The sequence below is a fragment of the Telmatherina bonti genome (assembly GCF_933228915.1).
Source record: "Telmatherina bonti genome assembly, chromosome: 18".
In the NCBI taxonomy this organism is placed as follows: Eukaryota; Metazoa; Chordata; class Actinopteri; order Atheriniformes; family Telmatherinidae; genus Telmatherina; species Telmatherina bonti.
In genome coordinates this window covers 6,476,948-6,495,282 of record NC_136616.1, presented here as the reverse complement: position 1 = coordinate 6,495,282, position 18,335 = coordinate 6,476,948, and the positions used below count along the sequence as shown (strand labels likewise).

The 18,335-nt window shown below is 47.5% G+C and overlaps 1 protein-coding gene across 2 annotated transcripts; it reads left to right on the top strand.

The window, feature by feature from the left end:
• Positions 1-365: 365 nt before the first annotated feature.
• Positions 366-17,122, top strand: LOC306769088 (glycogen phosphorylase, muscle form). Of its 2 annotated transcripts, none has more exons than XM_079257601.1 (20): positions 366-717; positions 6,208-6,309; positions 6,394-6,472; positions 6,535-6,638; positions 8,174-8,305; positions 8,386-8,497; positions 8,573-8,655; positions 10,474-10,617; positions 11,635-11,727; positions 11,832-11,978; positions 12,917-13,080; positions 13,175-13,289; positions 13,421-13,522; positions 13,607-13,754; positions 13,831-13,889; positions 14,915-15,056; positions 15,150-15,357; positions 15,484-15,618; positions 15,788-15,854; positions 16,205-17,122. In XM_079257601.1, the coding sequence occupies exons 1-20, from the start codon at positions 475-477 to the stop codon at positions 16,352-16,354; spliced, it is 2,529 nt and encodes an 842-aa protein (XP_079113727.1). In that variant the 5' UTR covers positions 366-474; the 3' UTR covers positions 16,355-17,122. The 2 variants fall into 2 exon arrangements, with proteins under 2 accessions (XP_079113727.1, XP_079113728.1); XM_079257602.1 differs by lacking the exon at positions 366-717 and adding an exon at positions 5,813-6,045.
• The last annotated feature ends 1,213 nt before the right edge of the window (positions 17,123-18,335 follow it).

Sequence of the window (18,335 nt, the reverse complement as noted above, 5' to 3'; positions counted from 1 at the left end):
AGACTTTACATCAATACCAGTTTGTGTCAAACCATCATCTTTCGGAGTTTTCGTATAAAGTTTATTTTTAAACCCAGAAATGCAAAAGAAAAGTAAAAGGCAACACTTCTGGGCCTCCGTACATTTAACCATCCATCAGTTTGATGAAGATGATCCGGAGGAATCCGTGAGGAGTCCTTTATCTGGTCTTTATTTCCATGGATCAGACTCCATCCCTGTAGTTAATGTTTTGTTAACCATGAAAAGGCGTTTCTAATGAAGCGCGTGACGCAGTTATTAATATGTGGATGGGTTTTATTGTGAAACTCCGTACCGGAAACGCGTGTGTTGGTCTCTGCGACTTGACGCCGGGATGCGGGATATAAACGCAACCGGAGCTCCGCTGCGGACCGGCGGGTCGAGCTGAGCGGAGGGTCGGAACAGACCGCCGGATCACATCAAGGACACACGGCTGAAAAGCAGCAGCTTCCCGCCATGGCCAAGCCGCTGACGGACCAGGACCGGAGGAAGCAGATCTCGGTTCGGGGTCTGGCCGGGGTGGAGAACGTCGCCGACCTGAAGACCAACTTCAACCGGCACCTCCACTTCACCCTGGTGAAGGACCGGAACGTGGCCACCCGGCGGGACTACTACTTCGCCCTGGCCAACACGGTGCGGGACCACCTGGTGGGCCGCTGGATCCGGACCCAGCAGCACTACTACGACAAGGACCCCAAGGTGGGGGGGGGTTCATACCGCTGATTTGGGGGGGCGCGGTCCGGCACGTCCACACTGCTGATGGAGGGGGGAGGAGGGGCTGCGGCGCTGCTGCGCACACACCCACACACAGGGGCTGTCCTCCGCGTGCACGCGCGCCTGCAGCGCGTCCATTTATAGCTGCGTTCCGGGTTCGCATTGAGGGGCTCGTGCACGCGCTTCCTGTCTTTCTGCTATGGGTCACCTTCACGCGCTCCTCCTCTTCCTCCCGACACGTGACCAGTGTCCCCCTCACACGCACGTTCAACTGGTTGCTGAAACGTCATGACGTAACAGCTCGCGCCCCCCGGTTCGCCTCAGACCGCATCACAAAATGGCCTCGCGCGTGCAGGAGATGTGCTTTCCACGCACGCGCACGAGCCGCTGCTCGAACATGGTTATCGATCATCGCCAAACCGGAAGCAGAAAGATTCTGATCAATAAAAGATGGCGTCGCGCCATCCTCTTCATCGCCTCCATCTTCATCACCTCCATCCTCTTCATCACCTCCATCCTCTTCATCACCTCCATCCTCTTCATCACCTTTATCCTCTTCATCACCTCCTCTCCATCCTCTTCATCACCTTCATCCTCTTCATCACCTCCTCTCCATCCTCTTCATCACCTCCTCTCCATCCTCTTCATCACCTTCATCCTCTTCATCACCTCCTCTCCATCCTCTTCATCACCTTCATCCTCTTCATCACCTCCTCTCCATCCTCTTCATCACCTTCATCCTCTTCATCACCTCCTCTCCATCCTCTTCATCACCTCATTCTCTTCATCGCCTCCTCTCCATCCTCTTCATCACCTTCATCCTCTTCATCACCTCCATCCTCTTCATCACCTCTATCCTCTTCATCACCTCCATCCTCTTCATCACGTCCCTCCTCTTCATCACCTCCATCCTCTTCATCGCCTCCTCTCCATCCTCTTCATCACCTTCATCCTCTTCATCACCTCCTCTCCATGCTCTTCATCACCTTTATCCTCTTCATCACCTCCTCTCCATCCTCTTCATCACCTTCATCCTCTTCATCACCTCCTCTCCATCCTCTTCATCACCTTCATCCTCTTCATCACCTCCTCTCCATGCTCTTCATCACCTTCATCCTCTTCATCACCTCCTCTCCATCCTCTTCATCACCTTCATCCTCTTCATCACCTCCTCTCCATCCTCTTCATCACCTCATTCTCTTCATCGCCTCCTCTCCATCCTCTTCATCACCTTCATCCTCTTCATCACCTCCATCCTCTTCATCACCTCTATCCTCTTCATCACCTCCATCCTCTTCATCACGTCCCTCCTCTTCATCACCTCCATCCTCTTCATCGCCTCCTCTCCATCCTCTTCATCACCTCCATCCTCTTCATCGCCTCCTCTCCATCCTCTTCATCACCTCCATCCTCTTCATCACCTTCATCCTCTTCATCACCTCCTCTCCATCCTCTTCATCACCTTCATCCTCTTCATCGCCTCCTCTCCATCCTCTTCATCACCTTCATCCTCTTCATCGCCTCCTCTCCATCCTCTTCATCACCTCTTTTCCATCCTCTTCATCACCTCTTTTCCATCCTCTTCATCACCTCCTCTCCATCCTCTTCATCACCTTCATCCTCTTCATCGCCTCCTCTCCATCCTCTTCATCACCTTCATCCTCTTCATCGCCTCCTCTCCATCCTCTTCATCACCTTCATCCTCTTCATCACCTCCTCTCCATGCTCTTCATCACCTTTATCCTCTTCATCACCTCCTCTCCATCCTCTTCATCACCTTCATCCTCTTCATCACCTTCATCCTCTTCATCGCCTCCTCTCCATCCTCTTCATCACCTTCATCCTCTTCATCACCTCCTCTCCATGCTCTTCATCACCTTTATCCTCTTCATCACCTCCTCTCCATCCTCTTCATCACCTTCATCCTCTTCATCACCTCCTCTCCATCCTCTTCATCACCTTCATCCTCTTCATCACCTCCTCTCCATCACCTTCATCCTCTTCATCACCTCCTCTCCATCCTCTTCATCACCTTCATCCTCTTCATCACCTCCTCTCCATCCTCTTCATCACCTCATTCTCTTCATCGCCTCCTCTCCATCCTCTTCATCACCTTCATCCTCTTCATCACCTCCATCCTCTTCATCACCTCTATCCTCTTCATCACCTCCATCCTCTTCATCACGTCCCTCCTCTTCATCACCTCCATCCTCTTCATCGCCTCCTCTCCATCCTCTTCATCACCTTCATCCTCTTCATCACCTCCTCTCCATGCTCTTCATCACCTTTATCCTCTTCATCACCTCCTCTCCATCCTCTTCATCACCTTCATCCTCTTCATCACCTCCTCTCCATCCTCTTCATCACCTTCATCCTCTTCATCACCTCCTCTCCATCACCTTCATCCTCTTCATCACCTCCTCTCCATCCTCTTCATCACCTTCATCCTCTTCATCACCTCCTCTCCATCCTCTTCATCACCTCATTCTCTTCATCGCCTCCTCTCCATCCTCTTCATCACCTTCATCCTCTTCATCACCTCCATCCTCTTCATCACCTCTATCCTCTTCATCACCTCCATCCTCTTCATCGCCTCCTCTCCATCCTCTTCATCACCTTCATCCTCTTCATCACCAATGTTCCAGTGAGACTGCAGGTGTCAGACATGCGGTCCGGGGACCAAGACAGGGTCCGCAGGGTTCATCTGGAAACAAATATTAACTGTTATGTCATGAAAGTAACTAATAATAATAACTAATCTGTTATGTATCCCGATGAGGTTTTCTATATAAATGTAAAACTTTCCATCTTTCTGGCTTCAGTCTGTGTGATGAGGTGAGTCAGTTCAGGAGGTCAGGATTATTCCATCCATCCATCTTCTGCCGCTTATCCGGGGTCGGGTCGCGGGGGCAGCAGCCTAAGCAGGGAAGCCCAGACTTCCCTCTCCCCAGCCACATTTGCCAACTCTGCGGGGGGGATCCCGAGGCGTTCCCAGGCCAGCCGAGAGATGTAATCCCTCCAGCGTGTCCTGGGTCTTCCCCGGGGTCTCCTCCCAGAGGGACGTGCCTGGACGCCTCACCAGGGAGGTCCAGGAGGCATCCTGACCAGATGCCCGAGCCACCTCAACTGGTTCCTCTCGATGCGGAGGAGCAGCGGCTCTACTCTGATCTCCTCCCGGATGACCGAGCTCCTCACCCTATCTCTAAGGGAGAGCCCGGCCACCCTGCGGAGGAAACTCATTTCAGCCGCCTGTATACGAGATCTCCTTCTTTCGGTCACGACCCACAGCTCATGACCATAGGTGAGGGTAGGAACGTAGATCGACTGGTAAATCGAGAGCTTCGCCTTCTGGCTCAGCTCCTTCTTCACCACGACAGACCGGCGCAGAGTCCGCATTACTGCAGACGCCGCACCGATCCATCTGTCGATCTCACGCTCCATCCTTCCCTCACTCGTGAACAAGACCCCGAGATATTTAAACTCCTCCACTTGAGGCAGGACCTGACTCCCGACCCGGAGAGGGCAATCCACCCTATTCCGGCTGAGGACCATGGTCTCAGATTTGGAGGTGCTGATTCTCATCCCAGCCGCTTCACACTCGGCCGCGAATCGCTCAAGTGAGAGCTGGAGATCACGACCAGATGAAGCCAACAGGACCACGTCATCCGCAAAAAGCAGGGACCCAATCCTGAGGCCACCAAGTCGGATCCCCTCAACCCCTCGGCTGCGCCTAGAAATTCTGTCCATATAAGTTATGAACAATAAAGGGCAGCCTTGGTGGAGTCCAACCCTCACCGGAAACGAATCCGACTTACTACCGGCAATGCGAACCAAGCTCTGACACCTGTCGTACCGGGACCGGACAACTCGTACAAGGGGGTCCGGTACCCCATACTCCCGGAGTACCCGCCACAGGAGCCCCCGGGGGACACGGTCGGATGCCTTCTCCAGGTCCACAAAACACATGTAGACTGGTTGGGCAAACTCCCATGCCCCCTCCAGGACCCCAAAGAGGGTATAGAGCTGGTCCACTGTTCCGCGACCAGGACAAAAACCACACTGCTCCTCCTCAATCCGGGATTCGACTATCCGGCGGACCCTCCTCTCCAGGACCCCTGAATAGACCTTACCAGGGAGGCCGAGGAGTGTGATTCCCCTGTAATTGGAACACACCCTCCGGTCCCCCTTCTTAAAAAGGGGGACCACAACCCCAGTCTGCCAGTCCAGCGGTACTGCCCCCGATGTCCACGCGATGCTGCAGAGGCGTGTCAGCCAGGACAGCCCCATAGCATCCAGAGCCTTAAGGAACTCCGGGCGGATCTCATCCACCCCCGGGGCCTTGCCGCCAAAGAGCTTTTTGACCACCTCAGCGACTTCAGCCCCAGAGATAGGAGAGTCCACCCCTTAGTCCATCAGCTCTGCTCCCTCATCGGAAGACGTGTTGGTAGGATTGAGGAGGTCTTCGAAGTATTCCTTCCACCGACCCACTACGTCCCGAGTTGAGGTCAGCAGCTCCCCATCTCCACTGTACACAGTATTGATGGAGCACTGCTTCCCCCTCCTGAGCCGCCGGATGGTGGACCAGAATCTCCTCAAAGCCGTCCGGAAGTCTTTCTCCATGGCCTCGCCGAACTCCTCCCATGCCCGAGTTTTTGCCTCGGCAACAGCCGAAGCCGCATGCCGCTTAGCCCGCCGGTACCCATCAGCTGCCTCCAGAGTCCCACAGGCCAAGAAAGCCCGATAGGACTCCTTCTTCAGCTTGACGGCATCCCTCACTGTTGGTGTCCACCAGCGAGTCCTGGGATTACCGCCACAACAGGCACCAACGACCTTGCAGCCACAGCTCCGGCCGGCCGCCTCAGCAATAGAGGCACGGAACACAGCCCACTCTTCACTTACTATGCCCGTGTAGAAATGTACACGTATGTACATTTAAAAGAAGTTCTCCGTCTGGAAAAGTTCCTCTGATCATGTGAAATGCTGGATTTTCTCTCTGATAGCTGGAATTAAGCTGCTTTTATCAATTCGTGCAGAGCTCGACATCAGACTCTGCACAAATCTGCTGATTAACCATTGATTTGAATCAGGTGTGTTGCAGCAGGGAAACTCCTAACATTTGCAGGACTGTAGCACTGGAGGACCGGAGTTGCCGACCCCTGGTCTAAAGACACGCATGTTGGTCTGATTCATCATTCGGCGTGACTCTGGTGGACCTGGCGACCTGTCCAGGTGTTGATGGCTGCTGGGATGGACCGATGGACTCATCGCCACCAGAACTGAACCAGGCAGAAAATGAATGAATGTGTCAAACATGTAAAAATAAAATCTCTACGTCCTATTTTTTAACAGAATCGTTAAACGTCATCGTTTGTGGGTGGGTGGAGTCCCGCCTGGTCTCCGGTGGGTCGGACCCTCCAGAGACCAGGTGGGCGTTTAACCTGCTGGTTTCATCTGGTTCCGTCTGCTCTGCTGCAGCGCGTCTACTACCTGTCCCTGGAGTTCTACATGGGCCGGACTCTGCAGAACACCATGGTGAACCTGGCCTTGGAGAACGCCTGTGATGAAGCCACGTACCAGGTGAAGCTGGACTGGTTTTACTGACTGCACGTTAACTAGCTGTAAAGGCAGCGGGAGTTTTAATAGTATGGATGTGTCCTTCAGCTGGGTCTGGACATGGAGGAGCTGCAGGACATGGAGGAGGACGCCGGCTTGGGCAACGGAGGGCTGGGTCGCCTTGCAGGTGAGCATCTGATTAGCTGCTGATGGACAGGTGTTTGGTTTTACACCTCCTCGTGTCTCCAGCCTGTTTCCTGGACTCCATGGCGTCTCTGGGTCTGGCTGCGTACGGCTATGGCATCCGCTACGAGTTTGGCATCTTCAACCAGAAAATCGTCAACGGATGGCAGGTGGGTGCGCCCGGCTTTAACCCCGCCGTCCTCCAGACGAGGAGCTTTCAGGGTTTCTAAAGTCGTGCAACAACAGAGACCATTAGTCGGAAACCCAGAAGTCCACCAGATCTGCCGTCAGGACCAGAACATCTAACACTGTGATGGATATGTCACCCTTTAGGTCAGGGGTGTCCAGACTGGTCCTTGAAGGCCGTTGTCCTTTTCCATGTATCCCTGCTCCAACACACCCAACTCAAACTAAATGGATCCAACAGCCAGCACGATTCAATCCTTTCAGTCAGGTCTGTTGGAGCAGGGATTCATGGAAAACTTACAGGACAGAGGCCCTCGAGGATGGTCATGTGACCCTCCAGCTGGTCTACAGAGGTTTTCCAGCATTTCTATCCGTCCAGGAGGTTTACAATCCATATGTAGTGTTTATTCAGAGACTCTAGATGGTAAATCCACCATTATTTATCACATCTTCATCACCATCACTACCATGTTGCTAAGAGACCTCTATTTTCACCTGGACATGATGATGAAGAAACTTCCTGTCAGACTTTCCACCAATCAGAGAGCTTAAACTGACGGTAACGTCCAATCAGGAGCAGCCAAAGATCAACAAGTGATGAGAAAAGCAGGAAAATAATGATCCTCTATGGCTGGAATAAAGCCAAGAAGACGTTTGGGATGCAGGTGAGTTGGAGGTGCTGCAGTGAGGATAGCAGGTAGATAGTAGCAGGAAGACGTTTGGGATGCAGCTGAGGTGGAGGTGCTGCAGTGAGGATAGCAGGTAAATCGTGGCAGGAAGACGTTTGGGATGCAGCTGAGGTGGAGGTGCTGCAGTGAGGATAGCAGGTAGATAGTAGCAGGAAGACGTTTGGGATGCAGCTGAGGTGGAGGTGCTGCAGTGAGGATAGCAGGTAGATAGTAGCAGGAAGACGTTTGGGATGCAGCTGAGGTGGAGGTGCTGCAGTGAGGATAGCAGGTAAATCGTGGCAGGAAGACGTTTGGGATGCAGCTGAGGTGGAGGTGCTGCAGTGAGGATAGCAGGTAGATAGTAGCAGGAAGACGTTTGGGATGCAGCTGAGGTGGAGGTGCTGCAGTGAGGATAGCAGGTAGATAGTAGCAGGAAGACGTTTGGGATGCAGCTGAGGTGGAGGTGCTGCAGTGAGGACAGCAGGTAGATAGTAGCAGGAAGACGTTTGGGATGCAGCTGAGGTGGAGGTGCTGCAGTGAGGATAGCAGGTAGATAGTAGCAGGAAGACGTTTGGGATGCAGCTGAGGTGGAGGTGCTGCAGTGAGGAGAGCAGGTAAATCGTGGCAGGAAGACGTTTGGGATGCAGCTGAGGTGGAGGTGCTGCAGTGAGGATAGCAGGTAGATAGTAGCAGGAAGACGTTTGGGATGCAGCTGAGGTGGAGGTGCTGCAGTGAGGAGAGCAGGTAGATAGTAGCAGGAAGACGTGGAATGAGTCTGCAGGATGTTCTATGTAAAAGCAGGTGGACCAAAGTAAACATGTTAAAGAGAAGGTATTTTGTGGTGTTTCCAGGTGGAAGAAGCCGACGACTGGCTGCGTTATGGTAACCCCTGGGAGAAAGCCCGTCCTGAGTACATGCGTCCGGTCCACTTCTACGGCCGGGTGGAGCACACTGCTGACGGAGCCCAGTGGGTGGACACGCAGGTCGGCAGATCCAGAGTTCTGGACATCTGCTGCTTGAGTTATCGTCATAACAAACTCCTTTCCTCCATCCGATGCTGCAGGTGGTCCTGGCTCTGCCGTACGACACCCCCGTTCCCGGCTACAGGAACAACATCGTCAACACCATGCGGCTGTGGTCGGCCAAGGCTCCCTGCGACTTCAACCTGAAGGACTGTGAGTGTTGCGTTTCATAAACACGAAGCCTGAAAAGTGCGAGCTGCTCACCCTGCTGCTGTGGTTCCCTGACAGTTAATGTCGGCGGCTACATCCAAGCCGTGCTGGACAGGAACCTGGCCGAGAACATCTCCAGGGTCCTCTACCCCAACGACAACGTGAGTGCCTCTCGTCAACCTTTTCTCCCGACGCTCTCCTCGGGTACAGCCAGACCTGCCGTGGACCCGGGAGGACCTCGACTGTAAACAAGCCTTCGATGATTTTAGTTTCACTTCCACTAAATGGGCTCCGGTTTCTGCTCTGTACAGCTTTATAGAAGTCATTTGTTGCTTTTCGGAACGACTTGATGGCTGCTGTTGTGATGTTCTGCATGTGAGACTTGGCTGACTGGAATGTGCACGTTTGGCTCAGCTGGTGGAAATGGTCTCACTGGTGGAGTCCAAGCTGGAAAAACAGCTTCAGGTTTCTCACTGTGAAGCAGAACGGCTCGATGTTATAAACATTTTCATTCTAATGAAGGTATCTGGCTGCTACGTGCGCAGCAGCCTTCTCTGAAGCTCATTTCAGGGACGTTACTTCAGTTTTCAGAGTAAAATTCATGATTTTTATCTGGACTGTCAAATTAAAGACACTGCAGAACTTTTACCATTTTCCCGCCAGCGCCCCCCATCGACGGCCAACCCAGCCTCCGTCCTGCATCCTACCTGACTGGTTCGCTCTCTCTTTTGTCTTTTTTAATCTTCTAATTTTCTTGCATTTCTTTGCTGAATCAGCGACGTTGCGTGTTCAGAACAGTATTTTACCGTGGAGCTAAACGTCACGTCGCGTCCCGGATGTAAACGTTGTAACATGTCGGTTTCTCAGCCTCGGGACGCAGCTGAGCTCCAGCTGCTGTAGAAATACACAATAGATGTCACTGTGTCATCGAACACGTCCGGAACGCAGAGTTTTAAGGTCAGAACGTTACATAATGCGTTTTTAGCATGTTTACGCAATCATTTAATACAGCGAAGAACAAAAAATATTTAAAAAAACACACTTTATCGTCTTTATGAGGATTCTGACAGGTTTACAGCCCTGATATCACAAGTTGCTCTTCTAAAAATCCGAATTTTGTTCTATTTTAGAGAGAAGCAGCTTTTCAGGAACATCAACGTATTCCGTTATCTTACGAGTTGTGGTGGTAAAAAGCTTAGGAACCGCTGATCCACAGTATGCGGATGGATCTGCTCGCTTTTCAAATAAAACTTTATCCGAACCGTGCAAAAGAATTGTTGTAGTGCCAAACATGTCCACTAGGAGTCAGAAGACAGCTGTCAGATTAGTTTTCTTACCGCACGGTGATGCAGAAAGTCTCGGAAACATGTGTCCAATACGATAAAATAAGTGTTAAATGTTTATTGACAACCATTTTGTGAAAATGCAAATCGACGCTGAAACATGCTAATCAGAATATGAAGTTTTTAATATTTAAATGTTCTCACCTTCTTAACATTTTCTTTCCGTTGGAAACTTTTAGACATGATCAGTCCTCGGACAGCAACTGTGCAAACCTTTTAGCTGCGTACTTTAAATTCCCTAAAACACAACGTAGAGATCTCACACATCAAGACAAAGGACCTGATTCTCAACTTTAATGAAGCGATGAGGAAAAACAGAACATGAATCTTTCTCCTGTGCTCCATTGTCAAAGACTTAAAACTTTTTACTCCCTTTCTTTCTTTTTGTTGTGCATGGAAGATTACGCGTTAACAGCTTTATAATTTGAACAATTGCCACGTCTTATGTCCATCTGGAGTGAATCTGTTGCCTCTCAAAAACCTAAAACCCCTTAAAAATAGGGATTTATACCAGTTTCTAGTCTCAGAACCACTCTGCGTTGTTGTGTTTCGGTAGAATAACTGAACATTTGCATCAGAATATACCTGAAAAAAATGTGATGGTACTTCTAACGCTGTCTGATTTGTGTTCTTCAGTTCTTTGAGGGGAAGGAGTTGCGACTGAAGCAGGAGTACTTCGTTGTGGCAGCAACTCTTCAAGACATCATCCGTCGATTCAAAGCCTCGAAGTTTGGCTCCACAGAGTTTGTGCGACTGGACCTTTCCTGCCTGCCAGACAAGGTGACTGCCCCAGTACATATGTACCAGTACCATATGGTACAAAGTCTGGTTCTGGGCATAGAGGGTTCACCCTCTTTCTATCAGTGATGGTTTGAGAATCATATAAAAAACAAATTTAAATATTCAAATAAAACAAATTGTATATCTTTAAGTGAAAATCAGTATTACAAATTTGGAATGATTAGCATGCTTAGCTTAAAACAAGCAGGCAGGACAATGTTTGGTTGTGGACACAAAGCGCTCACCATGGAGACGGTAGTAAAATCTACGAATACAAATCAGATGTGAAGTGTAATAAGTTGGAGTTATAATTACAACTTTGAAAATATAAACATGATTAGCATGAGTTGCTAACAAGCCGGCTAACATTTCAGAAGATGCTGAATCTCTTTGTAGACATGAAGGGCCTGTCTAGTTTGAGATGATCAATTTCACATATGTAAATCAAATATGCATATTTATATGTTTCAAAAAACAGGTTTGATCCTACAAAACATGATTAGCATGACTAACAAACCAGTTGACTAGCTAGCTAACATTTTACACAGTACAAGTTTGGCTGCAGAAACGGGGGTCACAGACGAGGTGGTCATAAAATCTGCCAGTGCAAATCTAATCAATAGATCTGTATGTGTTTGTAATGCGTGTTTTAAAATACAAAACATGATTAACATGACTTATTAGCTAGCTAGCAGATGAGCTAACGTTTTACACAACACTAGATTTGGTTGCAGATGAATATGGCTAACTCTCTTTTCTGCAACAGACAGTCATCAAATCCAAAACTGCAAATAAAAACTACAGATTTGTATGGTAGCATTGCAGGTTTAAAAATACAAAACATGATTAGCATGAGTAGCGGACTAGCTTGTGAGCTAACGTCTTACAGTGCAGAGTTTGGTTGGAGATGCACAGTGTGGAAACTTTCTGGACATGCAGGCGTGTATATTTGGTTTGTGCTGATAAAGTTGGTGATTAAACGTCTCCTTCACATTTTTCTGTTGCTACTGTTGGCAGGTGGCCATCCAGCTGAATGATACCCACCCTGCTCTGGCCATCCCTGAGCTGATGAGGATCCTGGTGGACATTGAGAAACTCACCTGGGAGAAGGTAGATGGCGTTTCAGACTTGACCTCAATTCAGAACTGAATCGGCTTCATTTGGCCGTGGTTTGGCGGCTCAGCGTGACCTAGCCATTGTCTCTCTGTGTCCAGGCCTGGGACATTGTGGTTCATACCTGTGCCTACACCAACCACACTGTGCTGCCCGAGGCACTGGAGCGCTGGCCTGTCGACCTCTTCCAAAACCTGCTGCCTCGACACTTGGAGATCATCTACGAGATCAATAGAAGGCACCTGGAGGTAGGAGGGGAGTTTCTTATTGATTAAATGGAGCACCTAGGGAGGGTTGTAAGGGTCAGGATAGTCTGACTTGGTCTGACTGGGGAGTTGGTCCAGTTGGGGGGGCTCCAACATGATTCTGTACTGCATTTACGCTGCAGTTCACAAATGTACAGTGTCCCGTGTTCTGTTTTCCTGTTATAGTATTAAAAAACGCAAAATAAAGAGTTAAAAAAAACCCTGAATACATTTATATAGATGGCTGAGTGCAAACCTTTGGCAGCATAGTGTATGTAAGCGGCAGAGGTGTAGAAAGTAGAAGCAGAAAGTAGAAGTCCTGTCCAGCAGCTCTTTCCAACCATCACTGAACCAGCTGAATGTAACCAGCTCAGCTCCACTGCAGGTCGACGAGCCTGTTGGTGAAAACAGCGGCTCTAAATGCATCAGCAGATCCAAAAACATGCAGGACTTCTACTTTATTCTTACCTCTACTTCTACTTCATACACCTCTAATGAGCGGTAACGGGCCTTTAGACTTATGATAACCATGATAATATTGCGGTTAAACCGTTTGTGTTTCTTGCCAGTTGAGACGGGCTTAACGCCAGTCGACGATAAGCTACAGCTCAAAGTTATTGTTTGCAGATCCAATATTCATCAGCTGAAGAGTGCAAGTCAAAGAGCACAACGTGTGTGTGCTGTTTCTGGCGTCGACACACCCACTGACTAAAGGTTGCAGCTCAATGTCCCATACCTAGTTAAATCTGATAGCTATGAGCGGGAAAATACAGATAAATGGACAGCGACACCCTGCTGGCAGGTCCAGCTGATGGCTGAGACGCTTTCTGCTGCTACCGTAACGACCTTTGATACCATCCAGAGTAAAACTTGGTGTTTCCCTTCGTTAGGTCTGCCAATGCAACAGGTTTATATCTTTACTTTTTTCTTCATTTCTGCAGCGCATCTCTAAACTCTACCCTGGAGATGTTGACCGTCTGCGCAGAATGTCCCTAATTGAGGAAGGCAATGTCAAGAAAATCAATATGGCTCACCTGTGCATCGTGGGGTCCCATGCAGTCAACGGGGTGGCCCGCATCCACTCCGAAATCATCAAAAACACTGTGTAGGAAAAACCAGTCACCTCGTTCTGTTAAAAACATCAACTTTTAGTTTGATGTGTTTCATTTGACGTCCTCTCATAAATCACAACTCTCCAGGTTCAAGGATTTCCATGATGTTGACCCTCAGAAGTTCCAGAACAAGACCAATGGCATCACACCCAGGCGCTGGCTGGTCATGTGCAACCCAGGCCTGGCGGAGGTCATCGCTGAGGTGAGAGGTGGCATTATGGCATTAGAAAGTAGGATTTTACAGTAGTTTGGTTGTGTCTCAGTGTTCGGTGAGCCTTGTGAGATGGCTCTGATGTGAAGTTTGCTTCCTTCACTGACCTGCTTAACTTCCAGAGGATTGGAGAGGATTATATCCGCGACCTGGACCAGCTGAAGAAGCTTTTGGACTTTGTGGACGACGATGCCTTTATTAGAGATGTTGCTAAAATCAAACAAGTGAGAGCTTCAGATTTAAAAAGAAAGATTTATTGAATATCCTTCCTGTCTGGTTGATAATCTCCATTTTTCTTAAACCTTAAGGAGAACAAAATGAAGTTTGCGGCCCATCTTGAAGAACACTACAAGGTGAAGATCAATCCCAACTCCATGTTTGACGTCCAGGTGAAGAGGATCCATGAGTACAAGAGGCAGCTGCTCAACTGCCTTCACATCATCACCCTGTACAATCGTAAGCGCTACTCCTTTTTTCTGATTATGCATTCAGAGTTATAGAAAAGCTTTTTAATTTTTATCCCATATATTAGGCATCAAGTTGGAACCCAACAAGTCATGGACTCCCAGGACGATCATGATTGGAGGAAAGGTAAGCTGCTAGCTGAGTGCTAAAGTTTTTCTAAATATAACACACAATTTAAATCAGTTATATTTCTGTGCCTTATAACAGAATGACAAAACATTTAGCCTAACGCTAGCTCACCTCACTGGGCTAAATACAAGCCCACATTTATTTTAATGTTAGCTTATAACATTTAGCTTAATGTTAGCCCATAAGACATGGCTGATAGTAATAGCCTAAATGTTAACCTCAAACCATTAACGTAATATTAGCTAATAACATTTAGCTTACTGTTAGCTTATAACATAAAGCCATAAATTTTTAGCTCACAAAATTCAGCCTAATGTTGACTCATAAACAGGACTGAATGTAATAGCCTCAATGTTAGCTCCCAACATTTATCCCAGTGTTAGCATGTCATTTGGCTAAACGTCTAGCTCACAACATTTACCCCAATGTTAGCACATAACATTTAGGCTCTAACATTAAGTTAAATACAATAGAATAAGTAGCTAAAAATGAAGCTTTTTATTTGTTTCTCTCAGAAAGTTAATTTGTTGTATTTTTGGTTTTGTTTACTTTTTCTTTCTTTTTTTTTTTTTTTTTATCATATTGCAGTTCTAGCTATGTGAGATAAGTTTTTAGCTTAAGCTAAGCCAAAAATTGTTTTCATTTTTTAGTACATTTGATAACTCTGGGGACGCTGCATTATAATAGAAAAAGTCTGTTTAACCAAATGAGATGAGTTGTAAAAAATACATTTTAAAGATAACTAATAACTAACTTAACGCTATACTTCAGATTGTTAGTTAATGTCAGTATTCATGCTAAAGCTTTGTTGTCTGCCTCCCAGAAGGAAAGTTGACAACCAAAACTTTCCATCCTGGAAAAGAAAATTCCGACTTAATGAAGAGGAAGACTGTCAGTTTCATCATTTCATGAAGATGTTAACTACAGCAGAAAATACTTTTGTACACACTGCATGTTTAGTGCAACCTCTGTGTTGGTTTATATGCAGTGTTTCCTAACATGTGGGTCCTCTGTGTTTGCAGGCAGCTCCTGGTTACCACACTGCCAAGATGATCATCAAGCTGATCACATCAATTGGTGATATTGTGAATAACGACCCTGTGGTGGGAGACCGCCTTAAAGTCATCTTTTTGGAGAACTACAGAGTGACTCTTGCTGAAAAGGGTAACAAACGATGCTGAATTACTTTCCTCTTCGTCATATCTTAAAGGAGTGTTTTCTGCGGGTTATTTGACAAACTTCCTTCCGTCTCTGCAGTCATCCCAGCTTCTGATCTGTCCGAGCAGATCTCCACCGCCGGCACCGAGGCCTCCGGCACCGGGAACATGAAGTTCATGCTGAACGGCGCCCTCACCATTGGCACCATGGACGGTGCCAACGTGGAGATGGCAGAGGAGGCTGGGCAGGAAAACCTCTTCATCTTCGGCATGCGTGTGCATGATGTGGAGGCTCTGGACAGGAAGGGGTTAATACCATTTCCCCACTTTGCATGCTTTATATTAAACATAAAATGGCATATTTTCTTCCAAATTTATGATTTACTTCTTAGTCCAGTTTGATCTGAATGCGTCTCTCCTGATCCGTCTGTCAGCTACGACGCCGTGTCATACTACAACCGCATTCCCGAGCTGAAGCAGGTGGTGGACCAGATTTCCGGAGGCTTCTTCAGCCCCAGCCAGCCAGGCCTTTTTAAAGACCTCGTCAACATGCTGATGCATCATGACAGGTGAGAGGCGCGCGGCGCCGACAGGAAACATGTGCTGATCAGAACAAACCTGCCTGAAACTTTATCAGTTGGCTCGAGCAGAGTCATTTATCAGGAGCATGGACTTTAGACGGTCGGCAGGTGTGTCCTGCACTTTGTTCTTTTCCATGCTAATGCTGGTGTGTTGCAGGTTCAAAGTGTTTGCCGACTATGAAGACTACATCAGCTGTCAGGAGAAAGTCAGTGCTCTCTACAAGGTCAGTGTGTGAGAGGAAGCTTTAACATTAGCTCATGTTTGCTACGCTACACTCTGACCCTTTTACTGGCCGTGCAACAGCGCCGTGCGCGGCTTGCTGGGGCGTTGATGACCTGTGTGAGGCTGCATATAGCATCTCCACTTCCAGTGATTCATCACAAACATGTTTCTTAAACAGGAGAAAACTTGTGTCGTTTAGCTAACAGCTGCAGAGCTGCTAATGCTGCACGCCAAGCGGTTTCTGCCCACAGCCTGACCTGACACGAGTCTGTGCAGACGTTTCCACCCAGAACGCTACAACACAGTCAGACTGAGACTCAGGAAGATGACCTCTTTCTTTCTGTGTAACAGAACCCCAAAGAGTGGACCAAGAAGGTGATCCGCAACATCGCTGGCTGTGGCAAATTCTCCAGTGACCGGACCATTTCCCAGTATGCCAGGGAGATCTGGGGAATGGAGCCCAGTTTGGAGAAGATTGGTGCTCCCGATGATCCTCGCTAAGCCACGACACCTTCCTCCTCCTCTTCCTCACTGTGCAGGTCGCCCTGTGGTCCAGCAAGCAACCCTGTAGCTTCTTCACTTTGCACTGTGACGTGATTCCTCCGCGGTACCGACCTCTGCTCAGTCTCCATGTTATCTGCCACGTTTGTTCAGTCGTACGCAGAGTTCTCTGCTTCTGGGAGCCATGCCACTCCCAGCCTGTCAGGAGCTAGATGAAGAGTTATTTTAACCCGAAAGATTGAACATGTTTATGGTGGGATGTCTGATTCACTGGGAACATCTGACGTTTGAACTAACTGCATTCCCCTTCCCCAGAAAACCAGATCAACCTCAGCGTTGCCGTCATTCCAGACCGGCCCGTCTTCCACAGCAGAGTCAGATTATTTCATTCTTCATAAACAACAGAAATCCCTGACTGTTTTCTGAATGTATTCATGCGTCTGTGTGTCGCGCTCATCAGATGTGAACTGACTTGTCCTCAGCATGTTTGTGTGTCTCCTGCTTGTGTTCTCTAAAAGCCACTTAGAAAATATCCGAGCCTTTTCTGCCTGAAGTGACCGAACCTGTTAGCTTGTATCTGCTGTGTTTGTGTTAAATGTAGAGACACCACTGTCACGCTTTCCGTGCACTGTAACGTCGTCCACGCGCCGTGCACTGTAACGCCGTCAGTGCACTGTAAGGTCATCCTCGTGTGTTTGTGCTGCTCAGCACCGAACATAACCTTGTTTCTGTCAGTGGTTTTTATTTTAGTCAATAAACAATAAACCTGAAAAACTGACTCTTGTGTTAAAACACATAAAAATTCATTCTTTAAATGTGCAAAAACAGCAGAAATCCTCTCACAAATCCATAACAGAAGCCAGAGGGGCCATTCAGACATGTTGAACTTCATAAACTAGCCTAAGTTTGGCTTCTAATTTATTTTTCTACAAATTATAAACCTCAGGTTTAATAATGTTTAAGGTGTAAAAAAATTCCCAGAAAATCATATGTTAAGTACATTTTTGTGAAATTAACCTTAATTTCCACAGCATGCACGTATTAACAACATCCACTTAAGTGTGATTCACTGTAATCCAGTTACAGTCCAATAGTAGTCCAGTTCTAATCATGTTATAGTAGAGTTATAATTCTCTTGTAGTCAAGGTAAATCAATAATTTAATCTATACCAGTTTAATTTATTAAAGCTGTTTAAATAAACCAGTTTATAAAATAATGACCTGGATAAAAACCTCAATCAGAGCCTAAAAGAATACTTACACTACCACCACCTTGGCTATTATTATTATTATCTATTATTATTATTATCATCATCATTATTATTATTATTATTATTATTATTATTATTATTATTATTATTATATATGATAAAAACAACAATACTAATGAGAAGAAAAATAAATAAATGAATAAACTGTTGGAATATTTGTAAAACATTAAGCTCAATAAGACGATTTGGAACCTGAGACTAAGAACCTTCCAGATAAACCAGAACCTAAGATGGGCGCCATCTAGCCTGCCAAACCACAACAAGGACTGGAGCTGAAGAACCGTCTTCTCCGGTTTTACTACCAGGACATGCCCAGTCTGGGCGGGTCCATGTCCAACAACCTGGTACTGGTCTCACTGACACGGTACCAGATGGAAGACGTACTGGTGGAGCATCAGATGGAAGGTTGCTGGTTCGATCCTAGATCTGCTTCATTCAGTCGTTTCTGTTTTAATCTTCTGACACCGGGTTTCTGCACACCTGTTCTGTATTTAAAACTTCATCTTCCTCAGTATAAATACTCCTCATCTGCATGATCAGGTGCCAACAGTAACATCATTATCATCCCGTTTATAATCCACAGTAAAATATGCATCCAGAGATATTATTACATTTCTGGCTCAAATATGAGTCTTTGTACAACTGGATAAAAGATGTTGAAACTGGTAGAAAAGGTCTGGACTGCAGCAGACCAGTTCTCCTGTTCCACC